This window comes from Rhinichthys klamathensis, unplaced genomic scaffold (assembly GCF_029890125.1).
Source record: "Rhinichthys klamathensis goyatoka isolate OS25496 unplaced genomic scaffold, OSU_Roscu_1.1 h1tg000040l_1, whole genome shotgun sequence".
NCBI classification, from domain to species: Eukaryota; Metazoa; Chordata; class Actinopteri; order Cypriniformes; family Leuciscidae; genus Rhinichthys; species Rhinichthys klamathensis.
The window spans coordinates 6,606,285-6,620,006 of record NW_026606587.1 but is presented as its reverse complement, the minus strand read 5'-3'; the positions used below and the strand labels follow the sequence as shown (position 1 = coordinate 6,620,006).

At 35.7% G+C, this 13,722-nt stretch overlaps 1 protein-coding gene across 4 annotated transcripts in view; it reads right to left on the bottom strand.

The window, feature by feature from the left end:
* The window catches only part of ogdha (oxoglutarate dehydrogenase a), a 51,354-nt gene that overhangs the window by 28,826 nt on the left and 8,806 nt on the right, over positions 1-13,722 (bottom strand). The window contains exons 3-7 of one of the 4 annotated variants that reach the window (XM_056246723.1): positions 12,929-13,117; positions 11,652-11,741; positions 11,222-11,324; positions 3,564-3,679; positions 2,824-2,978 (exon numbers count right to left, since the gene is read on the bottom strand). In XM_056246723.1, coding sequence (XP_056102698.1) covers positions 2,824-2,978; positions 3,564-3,679; positions 11,222-11,324; positions 11,652-11,741; positions 12,929-13,117 — 653 coding nt within the window. Of the gene's footprint in view, positions 1-2,823; positions 2,979-3,563; positions 3,680-11,221; positions 11,325-11,647; positions 11,742-12,928; positions 13,118-13,722 lie in introns of those variants that run through there. The other 3 variants (XM_056246725.1, XM_056246724.1, XM_056246726.1) reach the window with 3 other exon arrangements.

Here is a 13,722-nt window from a genome sequence, read left to right as displayed (position 1 = left end):
CTTTTGGAAGTCCATCAAAGTGCATCTTTTCATGATTAAAGTGCTCCACGCGTCTCCAGGGGTTAATAAAAGAAGTCTGAAGTGAAGCGATGCGTTCGTGTAAGAAAAATATCCACATTTAAAAATAACTAGCTTCCGGCAGACGGCCGTACACATCAATTTACACTAAAAGAGTAACCCTTGAACTTGACGCACAACGTAATGACGGCAATTGACGCCTCTTGAGGTTCAAACAAACAGGGCTGGGCAACCGCGTTCATCATTACATTGTGCGTCAAGTTCAAGGGAAGTAGTTCAGAAGTAGTTCCGTCTGCCGGAAGTAGTTCAGACTGATTGTATTCATCTGAAAGAAGAATGTCATACACACCTAGGATGGCTTCAGGGTGAGTAAATCATGGGCTAATTTTCATTTTTGGGTGAACTATCCCTTTAACCGAGAACTGTTTCTTTCGGACATGTCCAAGATACTGAGCACCAATGAGCTGGTGATACTGAGCATGCGAACAGTATCGAACAGTACACATACTATGACTGTGACAGCACTGTCTGAACCCAACAGACAACTGATGCTGTGCTGATAGTATAAGGACGGGTGAACCGAGGACTTGAATGAATTTGGCGAAATGTAAGTTTAAGAATAACAGTTAAAACGTACTGGAATGTGCATAGTAACTAGTTATATTAAACAACATTTTTATTAAAACATGCAACAACTGTTCAGTCAAAACATGTAAATAAATTTTACTATTGACTATTGTGTATGCAGGTTATATTTTAAGTAGGGCTGTCAGTTAAACGCGTTATTAACGGCGTTATTAACGGCGTTAACGCAAACCCATTTTAATTATTATTATTTAACTGAAGTTATGATTACAAATGACTTTATTTGAATGTATTTGAGTGTATTTTCATCCGTTAGGATGATAGAATTGACACGGAAAAAAAAAGAACTAACCGGCATACATTTCGTGGTGATCACTGGTGATCGGTTCTGGGCAGATTTTAAAAATCATAATATAGCATTTATAAACCTACACTAACACAGGTGAATACATCAGTATTCATCAAGATTTCAAAATAAAAGTTTAAACCCTCGCTCTGGGTTTGCATGCTTTGATGTTCACATGTTCTTGTTCAAGAAATTACAGCAACTGTAGCATTTCTTTTGAAAAGAAGTGGCCAAAAATTAAAGTTTAAGTGGACATTTGAATTAAATGTTGTTTGGCCAATATTAAACAAGGATTTGATCATGCTGTAAGTGTAACAACAACAATCACCCTAATGGGTGCCCTCTGCAGGCATTTGTTATAATAAATAATGTACATAAGTTGATTGTTAAAATACATAATATACATAATATTATAAACAGTGTTGTTCAATAAAACCATAAATGACTTTCTTTAAATACTTTGTGTAAACTTATTGCCTCGTCATTGTTATTACATATGTATCAACAGTGTTGTTCAATAAAACCATAAAATGACTTTCTTTAAATACTTTGTGTAAGCTTATTGCCTCGTTGTTGTTATTACATATGTATCAAGTCATTTTAAGGGTATTCACTCTATTCTATTCTATTTTTATTACCACCAAAAATATGATCAGATTACTCAATTAATTTTCAAAAGAATTGACAAATTACTCTACCAAAATAATTGAGTGACAGCCCTAGATTTGTTAAATGAGTAAAATGCACCTGCATTGTTCTGACTTTCAGTCTAATAAAAGACTATTTTCTCAGTCATATTTTGTTATTGAAGATTTAGGCCCAGCAGCATTATTCAATGTGTTGACAATTTGTACTGAAACAGGAAAACAGGGCGGGACATATCAAACAGCTCCTCCCCTCCCAAAATAGCCAATAGCATTTATTTTATATGTTGAGCTCGGTAAAGTCGCAGTTTCTTCCTAATCTCTAACCGTTTCTCCTCCTTATCTTCTCCATAATGCTTTAAAATATAGCATTCTGTGTAGAATTCAAATGAGTCCGATACGTTTTCTGGTATGTGCTGACTCGCACATATGATATTCTCTGTGCTATTGTGTCTCTGGACCGGAGCAGACTAGAGAGCATTTGATTGGACAGAAAATCTGATGAGAAGCTGAAGTGCAGAGTGATGTCTTCAAAATCATGAAGACATATTTGTCTACTTCCAATATGTCAGCAAAGCTTCTAAGGGTACGTTTACATTACAACAATGCACTAAAAACCTAAACGTTTTTCCTTTGCGTTTTCCGCATACAGACGACAACATTGTCAAAACGAGCCCCATTCACACAGATCCATGAAAAGGATTAAAAAAAACGCTGGCTTATGCATGCCAGGCCAGTAGCTGGCGAGGTCACTCTGTAAAGAAAAACTACGCGACTGAACATGTGCATAACGTCACAATTTTCACAAATGTGAAAGTTTACACTGATACAATAACAGTATAGTTTTCAAAAACGTGCACTTTGAAACCCGTTTTCAGGCCCCCAAAACACTGTTGACGTGTAAATGAACGGCCAAAACGGACTATGGGAATGTACCATGGGAATTTATGTAAATTGACATCCCTAACGACAACGATCCAATCAATTCCGGATGAACAAAATCAAGTCCTGTCCTAAATTTTTTTTGTTCAAGAAGCTGCTTCACTCGAGTGTACGTCACAGTAGGGAAGAAAAGAACAGTCACACCAAGAAAAACGTTTGGTGCGAAGATTCGGTGCGTTAACCATTTAATTTAATAATGACGACTGTGTCTGTTCAGACCGATGCAAACATTCTGAGAGGTTTAATGCACGTATTCCTTACGTTTGGCCTTTATGAGTGTGTGCGTACCTGGTGGAGCGAACCATGCGAGCCAACAGTGTCCGCTTCTCCTCAAGGCTGAACTGCATAACCCCAGGCCTCTCAAACTTCTGTCTGATCCACTGACACTGGTCCAGGTCATTGATGAACATGAACTCAACCCCTATGTGTTGGCAATATGCCATCTGAGAAACACAACATTTCAGCAACAAGTAATTGTTTTATTCCAAACTGAAAGAAAATACTACACAGTACTGCAGCACACAACCATTTCACAAAAAGAAGTTGTAATGTTTCAAATTATACAACTCTTCAAATAATAATGCCCTGTGACACTTCCTGGTTGTCAAATGTTAGTGGATCATGTTCATAATTAATGTGATGAACTACACCTGTGGTTTCCCATATAGGACTCCTGTGTGAACTTGAGAACTGACTAAAAAGTAGCATCTGAGAACACATGGTTTGATATTTTACATTGACATTTAAACACTCAATCAGTCATTATATTTTTAAGCATAACATGTGTCGTTTTTGTGAAGCAAAACTATTTATAACTATTTATTTATAAAAATAAAAACAACATTCAAAGGCCCCATGACTTTTCTTGTTTTTTTTTTGTGATTGACTGGAATAGAATTTAAAATAAATAAATAGTTTTTTCAAGACAGTGTGGCTCTTCAAAGATTAAAAATAAGTTTTTGAGGGGGTGAATTAAAATAAGAAGTGATCTTTTTAGCTGTTTTAGCTTCCTTGTGGTCCTCACTCACCTCCAAGCGGCGGATGATCTCCCTAAGGGGCAGAGCGCTCTCATTGCCCCCAATAAAGGTGGTGGTGGGCAAGCGGAATACTTTATCTAGATCAGACTCTTCCAGCCCATAGAAACCTGTCAGCCAAACACACAACACGTCCAACCCAACCCAGAGAGAAGGGAACAGTGGAAAGGGAGAGGGACAGGGTCAACAGAAAAGAGAAGAGCCATCATGGATGCCAATGCGCGTGAATAAGGGATGGAGGGAAATAAAGTAAAGCGAAAGGAAGAGAAGTCCATATGTAGAGAGAGGAAATGAGGAGATAAATGGAACAGTGAAACAAGAAAAAAAAGACAGACAGGGAGAGAAAAAAAACATTGAGTTAGTGCGGGATGGAGTAAACATGAGGATGACAGTGATTCCGTGCATAATCAGAAACATGGTGGATTGAGTGTTAAGAAAACACAACAAAAAGCACCAGCCATTACAATGATGAATGTTATTAATAATAATAATAATAACAACAACAACAGCAAAGCGGACAACATAAAAAAAAGAACATTAAGATTTAGAGAGAAAAGAAAGGTGGTTTAAAAATTGATAAGTAGAGAGATGGAGAATTTGGGGGTTAAAAAAAAAGAAAAAGAAAAAATGGGTTAACATCATTATTACTGTCAATATAATCTTGGTGTTAATTGTATCACAGCATTAAATGCATCCAGAATTTATTATGTAAACAAACAACCGTACATCTTTGGATTGTAAACTGCAATGAATTGAACAGTAAAGATCTCATTTAGTAGTAGAATGATATAGTATTATATTATATTTATTCAGCTCCTCATGTTTTTAATGTCAAGTCAAAAACTACCATTTCATATAGCCTACAGTTTTATTGTATACATTACACTAAGTATATACTTATAGCAAAATGTGCAATTCTAATATATCTAGAATTAATACACAACTACTGTATTACTGTGTTACCTTTACAGTAAGAATTGAATGATTAAAAAACCTTACACAGGGACGATCTTTTAAAAATTAGCTTACTATATATTATTGACAGCACAAGTTTTAATAAACCTTTGAGGGTGGATCTCACAAAACCTGTAAGAAAGTCCTGGTCACAGATTCTACATAACCCACAGCAGCACTACTAATTCAAGACCATAACATGCGAGTTAACAGCCTGGCAGAACATTTTACTCTTTGAATATTAAAACACCTATTGTTTCTCTGAATGCTAGTATATTTAGGCAGAGCAATTAATTTAATAAATTAACAAATTACTGAGGCTCATACAGTACCTACAAAAAGTCAAACATGACATGCATTAAGCTGTTCAGAGATATTGATAGGGCAGTACACTACATATGGAAACTGACCAGTCTGTGTTGATAATTTTGGATGTGCAAAAAAAGACAGACATGCACCTCAAGGCATTTGAACGGGTATGTTAAAGAGAGAGATTAACCTATATAACGGTGTTAATAAGAGCACTAAAGACAGTAAGACAGAGAGAAGAAAGAAGAGAGGATGAGCACAGAGAGAGAGTATGATGAACTTGTTTCTAGTAGGGATGCACCAACATTTCGGCTACCAAAAAATTTTGGCTGAAACAACAATTTGACGTTTAGTTAGCGCTTCTCCGATGGCACAATTTGACTGTTCAGCGTCTTTTTCGTGCAATCGCAATAAGCTGTTGCTTTTAATATGAAACAAAGTCTCGACTTTCAAACTTTGCCGATTTAGTTCAAGCAGCAGAAGCATGATACTAAATATATGCACATCATTACATATTCACATATATACATATATACATTTTAATATACGTTGTAAATTAAAAACCATGGGGGGAAGGGCCTTTTCCTACAACGCACCAAAATTATGGAACACATTACCTACAACTATTAGGGATGCTGATTCTCTGGATTGTTTTAAGAAACTTCTTAAGACATATCTTTTTAGTCAAGCTTTCAATTTATAATTGTATTATTTTGTTGTACTTCTTTTTACTATTTCTTTATTTATTTTATCCTCATGTTTGATTGTTTTGTTCTGTACTGTAGCGCTTTGAGTCTGAGAAAGGCGCATGACAAATAAATTTATTATATTCATTATATTTTTACTTAAGCTGTTAGTGAGGTCTTCATTATTTAATGTATGAATAAATTTGTCTTGAAAAATTATTACAGCCTTCATATAAAACTTATATTCCACCAACAAATAGGAGTAGAAACGATTCTAATATTAAAAAGTTTATATAAAACTGCCTTGTGTGCAATTAGAATTTTCGGTAAACTTTATTTGAGTGTTGATTATTAAACGCAGGGTAGGTGATTTGTTCCATATTTTTTTTTTGTTATAGTGGTTGAAATTCTCTTCACATCCTGATGGCAATCACTAAGTTAAGTGGTCTAAATGTATTAATATGTATACTGTATATCATCTGTGGAAGGCGTAGGGTCATAAAATGTATGCATAATCATTGAATTCGGTCCGAATGCAATGATAGGATGTCCTACCTGCCAATCAATGTATGCATTTCCATACCTCCGCACACCCTGCTCACGCATACATCACACGTTATCAGCCTGTTTCATGCTATGCAGAGTCAGACAGACGTCAGACACTGAGCACCGCGAACAAGAGCTTATGCTGCGTTCACGCTATAACTACTATAATTTGAAAGAGATAGAAACCCATGACGTTATACTTGGACCGGTTTGTGACTCGAATTTATGCGTTTTAATGGCAAAACTATCAACGACGAAATGACGCTGCAGCAGTCAGGTGGTACAGGTCAGTGTTCTTTAAGTTGTTTTTTGTTCATTATTATTGTAATGTTATGCGTTTGAGACAAGAGGTAGTTTAACACCGTGTCTTGCGATGCTTTGGTTTGCTCCCTGTTGTACGCGTTAACGTGTTTTGAAGGAGGAGTGGCTTTGGAGACGCTCTGAAGGGAGGGTGGGATCTAATGCTTTAAAGCTAACTCGCTATTGCTAATTTCTCAGAAAATTGCCTACCCTACTTTTAAATAAATGATTATTAATTCAGATGTTAAGGTACAATTCATGAAATTAATTAAAAAGTGTAATATTAACAATTATACAAAAAATATTTTAAAATAAGTAAAAAAATAATAATAATTTCGCTTGCCATTTCAGCCTAGAATTTTCATTTTGGTGCATCACTAGTTTCTAGGGGTGTGTGTGTGTGTGTGCTTGTGTGAATAGAAAAGTGTAGGTGTGTGTCTGTTGTTGTGTTGGGGGATTTTACAAGAGAATGTAAACTTGGGATTTTACAAGAGAACGTAAACATGTAGACTTCATTAACCATCACATAATGCTTCCCTTCACCACATCTGAAGATAGAGCACAGCAAAGCCACCAAAAACACACTCGGCACAAAAATAACTTCTCCAAAAAAGTCAGACCTTGAGCAGAAGCACTCTTAACTACAAACACAATGTCCACATACACATCCCATCAAGAAATTAAAGATTTCATAAATGTGCGTGTATCCTAATATCTTTGAATAGCATTTTTATGACTATAATCCTTTAACCTCAAAACATTAAAGGAATATTCTGGGATATTTAAAATTTATGGTTCACATGTGTCAGGCTGCCGATTACCACTCGGTTTATAACTTTTTAGGTTTATAAAACAAATATGTTTTTCAAAGATGTTTTCCCTTTTAAATATGGAACAGCAGTTACCGAATAGTTTTTAAAATGCTGGATGGGATTCTGGACATTACAGAAGTATGACAGTATTCATGTAGACTGCTGAGCCATTCACCATATAGCACCAGCATAAACACAGACTCGTGTGCTGGCACACACTCATGTCACAGGCCATGGAAATCTCTTTGTCTTTCTGGCTAATTTAAATGCTGCTAACAGAATGCTATGCAAAACAGGCATTCATACTCCACTCTTACTATTTGTTTTTCAGACAGCTGTTTAGAGCATATCAATTACCCTTGTCCCAATTACAGGTTTGAGAAACTTCAGCAAAGTGAAATTCAGACTCTGTAAAGCAAGGTAAAAAAAAAATAGAGATATGCATTTATGTACATTTAACAGTTAAGTTCTCCAAAGCCACGCAATTAATTAAATAAAAACTAGCATTCATACACTGGAATTGACTAATATATCAACAAAAACACAACAGCAAAAACAGAAATGTACATTATTTTGTCACTATCTTACTACATAAGTATCATCATTACAATACTATCACCTAAAGGCTTAACATTATTTAACTATAAACAAAACAAAAAGCATACAAACATGTCAAATATTACGTTTAAAACAAAGTGTGGCTCAAGCGTCTATCTATTTAAACTACACTAGTTCTTCTCAGTATACAAAGTAATACTTTTATTCAGCAAGGATGCATTAAATTTATCAAAAGTGACAGTAAAGACATGTATAGTTATAAAAAAAAATCTATTTCAAATTAAATGCTGTTTTTTCTTCTTCTTTTCTTTAAATAATACTGAAAAAATGTATCGCTGTTTCCACAAAAATATTAAGCTGTTTATATAAGAAATGTTTCTTGGACACAAAATTAGCATATGAGAATGATTTCTGAAGGACCATGTGACAACTGAAAACTATAATGGCTGCTGAAAATTCTGCTTTGCCAAAAAGGAATAAATTACATTTTAAAATAACTGTTTTCTATTGTAATACATTTTGAAATGTAATACTTCTTAACAATATGACTGTTTTTGCTGTACATTTGATCAAATAAATGCAGCATTTGTGAGTATAAGACTTAATTTAAAAACCTTAAAAATTAAATTAAATAATTAAAATCTTACCAACTCTAAACTTTATATATACACATTTAAACAAACATATATATTGTGCTGTTAAATGAAGACACACCAAGACAAGGAATAGTAAAGCTCCATTAGAATTCCTTTAGATTCAGAGTCTCTCCATTCAAATTAACTATTTTAATGTTTTATAATATATTATACATCCATTTTCAGAAAGATGTTTTTATTTTATTTTTTATTTAAACAGTGGTTACAGCTGCCATTCTTAGATACCAAGGAACATTCAGATTTTTTCAAATTCTACAAATTTAACCACAAATACACACAAAAAAAGCAGCTAAAACTACTTGCAACTACTAAAACAAAGCTATAAACCAAGAGGCACAGAACTGCTCGTCATTAAAGCCTACCTCCAATGGTTAGAGCACTTAGACGCTTCTTGACATATGTAAGGTCTGGAGAGGCAGTAGTAGGGGGAAAAAAATCCACTGGAGTTAGTGATTCCAAAAACCTCACATAGCCAATTCCATTGAGAGAGACTAACAAACATTAATTACAGCACTGAATAGTTTCACTAATGAAATGTAAAGAGTTGGTCGCGTAGGTAAACCACACATCTTATTATGGATTCCAGATAAAACAACTTTCCTTCACTAAATCACAACAGGCACCAAACCAGGCAGTTCCTTAATGCTGCAGCAATACAATCATGGCTTCAAGGCTCAATCTACATCACAGCTTTTACACTAGAGCTGCACGATTAGTCATTAAAATATTGTGATCTCGATTCAAACACCCACGCAATCTTATTCCTAAATTATAGTGAGTCGCCTGTGTCTATTAAACCTTTTAAAAAAACGAACTAAAAAAAACCCCACCAGATTATTTAAATCTGTGTCCATGAAGCCGTTGAGCCAGAGAGAGCAGTTGTCAGGTATAGGTATTTATACCTATATATATATATATATATATATATATATATATATATATATATATATATATATATATATATATATATATATATATAAGGTATTTATATAAGTATAAATACCTATACTCTTGGTATATTTAAATAGACAGCAGCAATTAACATTTTGTCAGAACCTCTAGTAAATTTCTTGTTATTTTGTTTAGTTGTCCGTTCAGAACCGTGGGAAAACTATGATCTCTATTTGAAAAAAAAAAAAATATATATATATATATATATATAAGATGTGATTCTCAATTTATCCAGAATCGTGCAGCTCTAGCCTACACGACTGTCCCACACACTGCCAAGCAAAGCAAAGACTAGCTCCTGAGAGGCTAAACACATTACTTGCAAAACTTTATGGTAAATATTTTTTCCGCATTACAGTCGTAATTTAGCTTTCAGCCTTCTCTCTGACCTTGTTTTTTAGTTTAATTATTATTATTTTTTTATTTATTCTTTTACAGTGTAATTTGCTTAAATGGTGGGGGAATGGGAAGGGCCCTGAGAGGTATGTACTAAGTATATTATATTAATAAAATGTTGCTCCTCAAAAGAGCAAAGAAAATATAATTTTTGGGAGATATGCACCCTTTAAATATGACATTTTTTATGTACTGCATGTTCCTCTACATGTGGTTACATTGTACAGAATGCAAAAGATTCTGTGAGCTTTCGTCTTCTGTAAGTGCAGCAAGTGGGGGTGCACTGTAAGTGCACCCCCCCCCCCCCCCACACACACACACCTTGAAAATACTGGCACAAACCAAAGAATTATTTTTAGTGCAATAATTATTTTAATAATGCATTGTTGTATTGCACCATCTTTTATTTTCAGCCTCTCTGAAAAGCCCGTCAAACCGCCTCAGAGGCATGTCTATCATTTTGTTGCTTGAGTAATCCTGTGTTCGCATCTCTCTCCATTTTACTCAATTAGAGACACGCATCCAAACTTTAATCGAGGATAGTAATAATGCAAAGGCACATTGTTCAGTTCCGGTTGCAGAGCCGTAGCAGGGCAATTGGGTGAATGCGAGACATGATAGTCACGGGACAAAACTTTTCCATTCCGCACTCAGAAACCCACTGAGGAACCTGTTGAAAAAGTGCCCTAGTTATGGGCAATTGAACGTGAAAATAGAGAAACCAGCCTCCAAAGTCAAAAGTGTTTGCTGGAAGCCAGAGCCAGAGCAAGTGTCCAGTGAATTTATGAACGGGTCATTGAATCATTCACTCACCCGATACGTTCAAAACGGTGGAATCATTCAAGAATGAAACACAGATGTTTGTTGCTAGGAGACCCTCTCTGCTTTGTTTGGAACTATTTTCCTTTTTTAAATGCTCTCGGCTACAAAGCATTTAAAGCCGTTACTGGTCATTTAAAATATCTGATGGATGTACTCCCACCTCTATTGGACAATTATTGAATACAATTTTTTCACTGTAACGGACATCGCCATATTTGATAATGTTGCCATGGTTACCAAACAGTGTGCAGAAAATAGAAAGTAGCGTGCATGTAACTGCAATGTCAAAAATATGATCAGGCCAAGTCACAACAAAGTCCTGTCAAGTAATTTGAATGGAGCAAAGCACGTCCTTCAAGACTTGCAGCCACCTCAAGCGTGATACTGTTCAGAAAGTCAATTTTAGATTGATGCCAAATATGTGAAAGCCAAATACAGTGCTGCTGCCCTTCATCACCACAAATCCAGAATCACAACAATCAGTAAAATAAATAAATAAAGTCTAAAACTGCTTTCCAGAAAAGTTTAACAATACCTATCATTTTGAATAAATTATGAAGATGAAGTTGAAATTCAAATCACAAACTGTCATAGAAAGCAGTTTTGACAAAACATCTGAGTCCTAACCATGTATAGTTTGGTGGACATTCATAATTCCTCACCGAGTTTATCCGATGACGTAATAATGTCGGTGGGAACGCATGAATCCAGATCAGCATCCATAATCCCAAGAGGGTCCAGCTGAGCCACATGGTGACCACGTATCTACAGGAGACAAGGGGTCGCCCCACAAACATGGGAGCCGAACGCAAAACCACCCACAAGGAAAAGATACAGAAGGGGGAGAAAGAAGGTACAGAAGAGAAAGTGCAGCAAGAGCACAAGAAGATTGACATGATGTAGGAGGTGTCGAAGATGAAATTAAGTGTCGGGTGCAAAGGGGGATGGGGTATAAGAGTTGAAAAACAGGGGAAAGTGTGAAATGGGAGAAAGAGGGACAGATAAGGGAAGGAGAAAGCGACAATCACACAAAACAGGCTCATTAATATTGGTCTGCTGAGCTGTGGAAGACAGAAAACATTTCTCACCAACATGCTGGAACCCAGTAGCTACTGGGGTCTCGTCAAAATTTACACAACTGATGCCAAGTGGGTCAAGGCTTGCATTGTGATGCCCCATTACCTGAAAACAAGGCAACAGCAGTCACAAGACATGAGGGGTTCACCAAGCAGATCCCATGACTGTGAAATTGAGCCCATCCTTACACAGTGTCACAAATATAAGATGCGAAACAATGCAATCAAAACGAGGTATTGCAAAATTTGGTATTTTAAACCAAATGGGACTATCTGCAAGAGGTCGACCGATATCTCAATTTTACAGATTAATTGGCACCAATAGTTGCTTTATGGAACTATCGTTATCAGGTAAATAAATGCTGATAGTTGCCAATCCGATCGTGGTTATTAAAAATAAAAACAAAATAAGCTAAATTACAAACAATAGGACAAATACAACAGAACAAATATACAAATTAAATAAACTTAAGTCTTTCAGGTACAGTAGTTTTATTTATTTCTTATTGACAACAAGGAACAATGGACATTTTGACATTATTCACTGTGTATTTGACCATTGACCTCAATAAACCACGAAAGAGAACTAAATTCAGGATCGCATGCCGTTTGTGCTTTGCAAGCTTCGGGGGTGTGTCAGTTAGCGCAAGTACCGCATTGAGGTTTTTTTTCACAGCTCATTGTGCTTGAATTGTCAAAAACAAATACACACAGAATACTATAAAAATGGCCAATGTAATATTAACAATGCACATCCCGCTCTTCATTTTCTCATTCTTGCATGTTTCTGAAGTGTCAATAACTTTAAGTAGTACTGTGATAGTCAGATATATACATACCCCGATATAAACAAACAATATAGCAAAAAACTAACATAAAAAAAAAAAAAAAAAAGATAGAATGTGCAAGTACAGTACACTACACACGTGTGCACAGAAACCCATTTTCCATTGATCATTTCGCAATAAAGTTTATTCTTATTACTGATTTCAGAAAACATCAAATGATTAATCAGTTATTTGCCAGATTTTCCAGTTATTGTTATCAGCAAACTCAAAATACCGGTCGACCTCTGCTATCTGCTTAGTGAATGTTCTCCTGTGACCTCAAATAGCGTCAAAAGCATCCATTTTGATTTCAATTTTTTTATTCAAAATGAACCCTAAATGCATAGATCTCTTACCTTATTAAAGGTTCAGGCTGCAAACTCATTAAAGGCAGCACTGAGATATCAATTTCAAGCCAATATTTTTAAAGAAACAAATGCACAGCGTTTTTAAAATCTCTGCGTACCTGATAGGCCCTGATGAGGGATTGGACTGCCAAATGGTCTTCCACCAGTTTCTCCACATTCGGTTGAGCCCCCACCAGAGACTGGGCTTGAGCAAGCCCGGCCAGACTCACTCCCAGTGGAGGAGGACTCTGGTAGGCTGTACCTGGAGGAGCACCAGCATTAGCATTCCTGAAGAAAATGTCCCAAGACTAGAGAACAGAAAAAGAATAAGGATTTAGACTCTTTATGTAGACAATCAATGGCTAAACAGACATGCTGAATTGGATATGATATTACTGAATCATTTTGAACAAGATCTAATGCAGAAAACAAGAATGAACCCTTTAACATGGTACATAAGTCTGGACTGATCCACAGTGACTGTCCTTTTCCAATATGTTTTAAAACAGTGAGAAGAAAAACAAAACTCTTGGTTCATTTTTTACCAAATTAAACATCTGTGGAATACATGAAGGGATTTATTTTGTTTTTGAATATATGACCAATCTACAAAACATATCAGATAATGCTGGTGCTGGCCAAGGCAAGCATCACTAGTACTTCTTAAACTTGAGGTCAGGGACAAGAGACATTTCAATGGGTAACTCATCAGCACTACTTGTGCTACAGAGACTTAAAATCATGTGGCAGAGAGACTTCAAATCAACTTTTGAGTTTTCGGCAAAGTTGTAAATCAAAAGTGCACGATAAATAGAGTTATTGTCTCCCAAAAGAAAGAATCGATTCTGAAACTCCTTAAGTCGTTTGTATTTCGAATCCCACTGCGTGATGGTTTTACATCACTAGAAAAGAC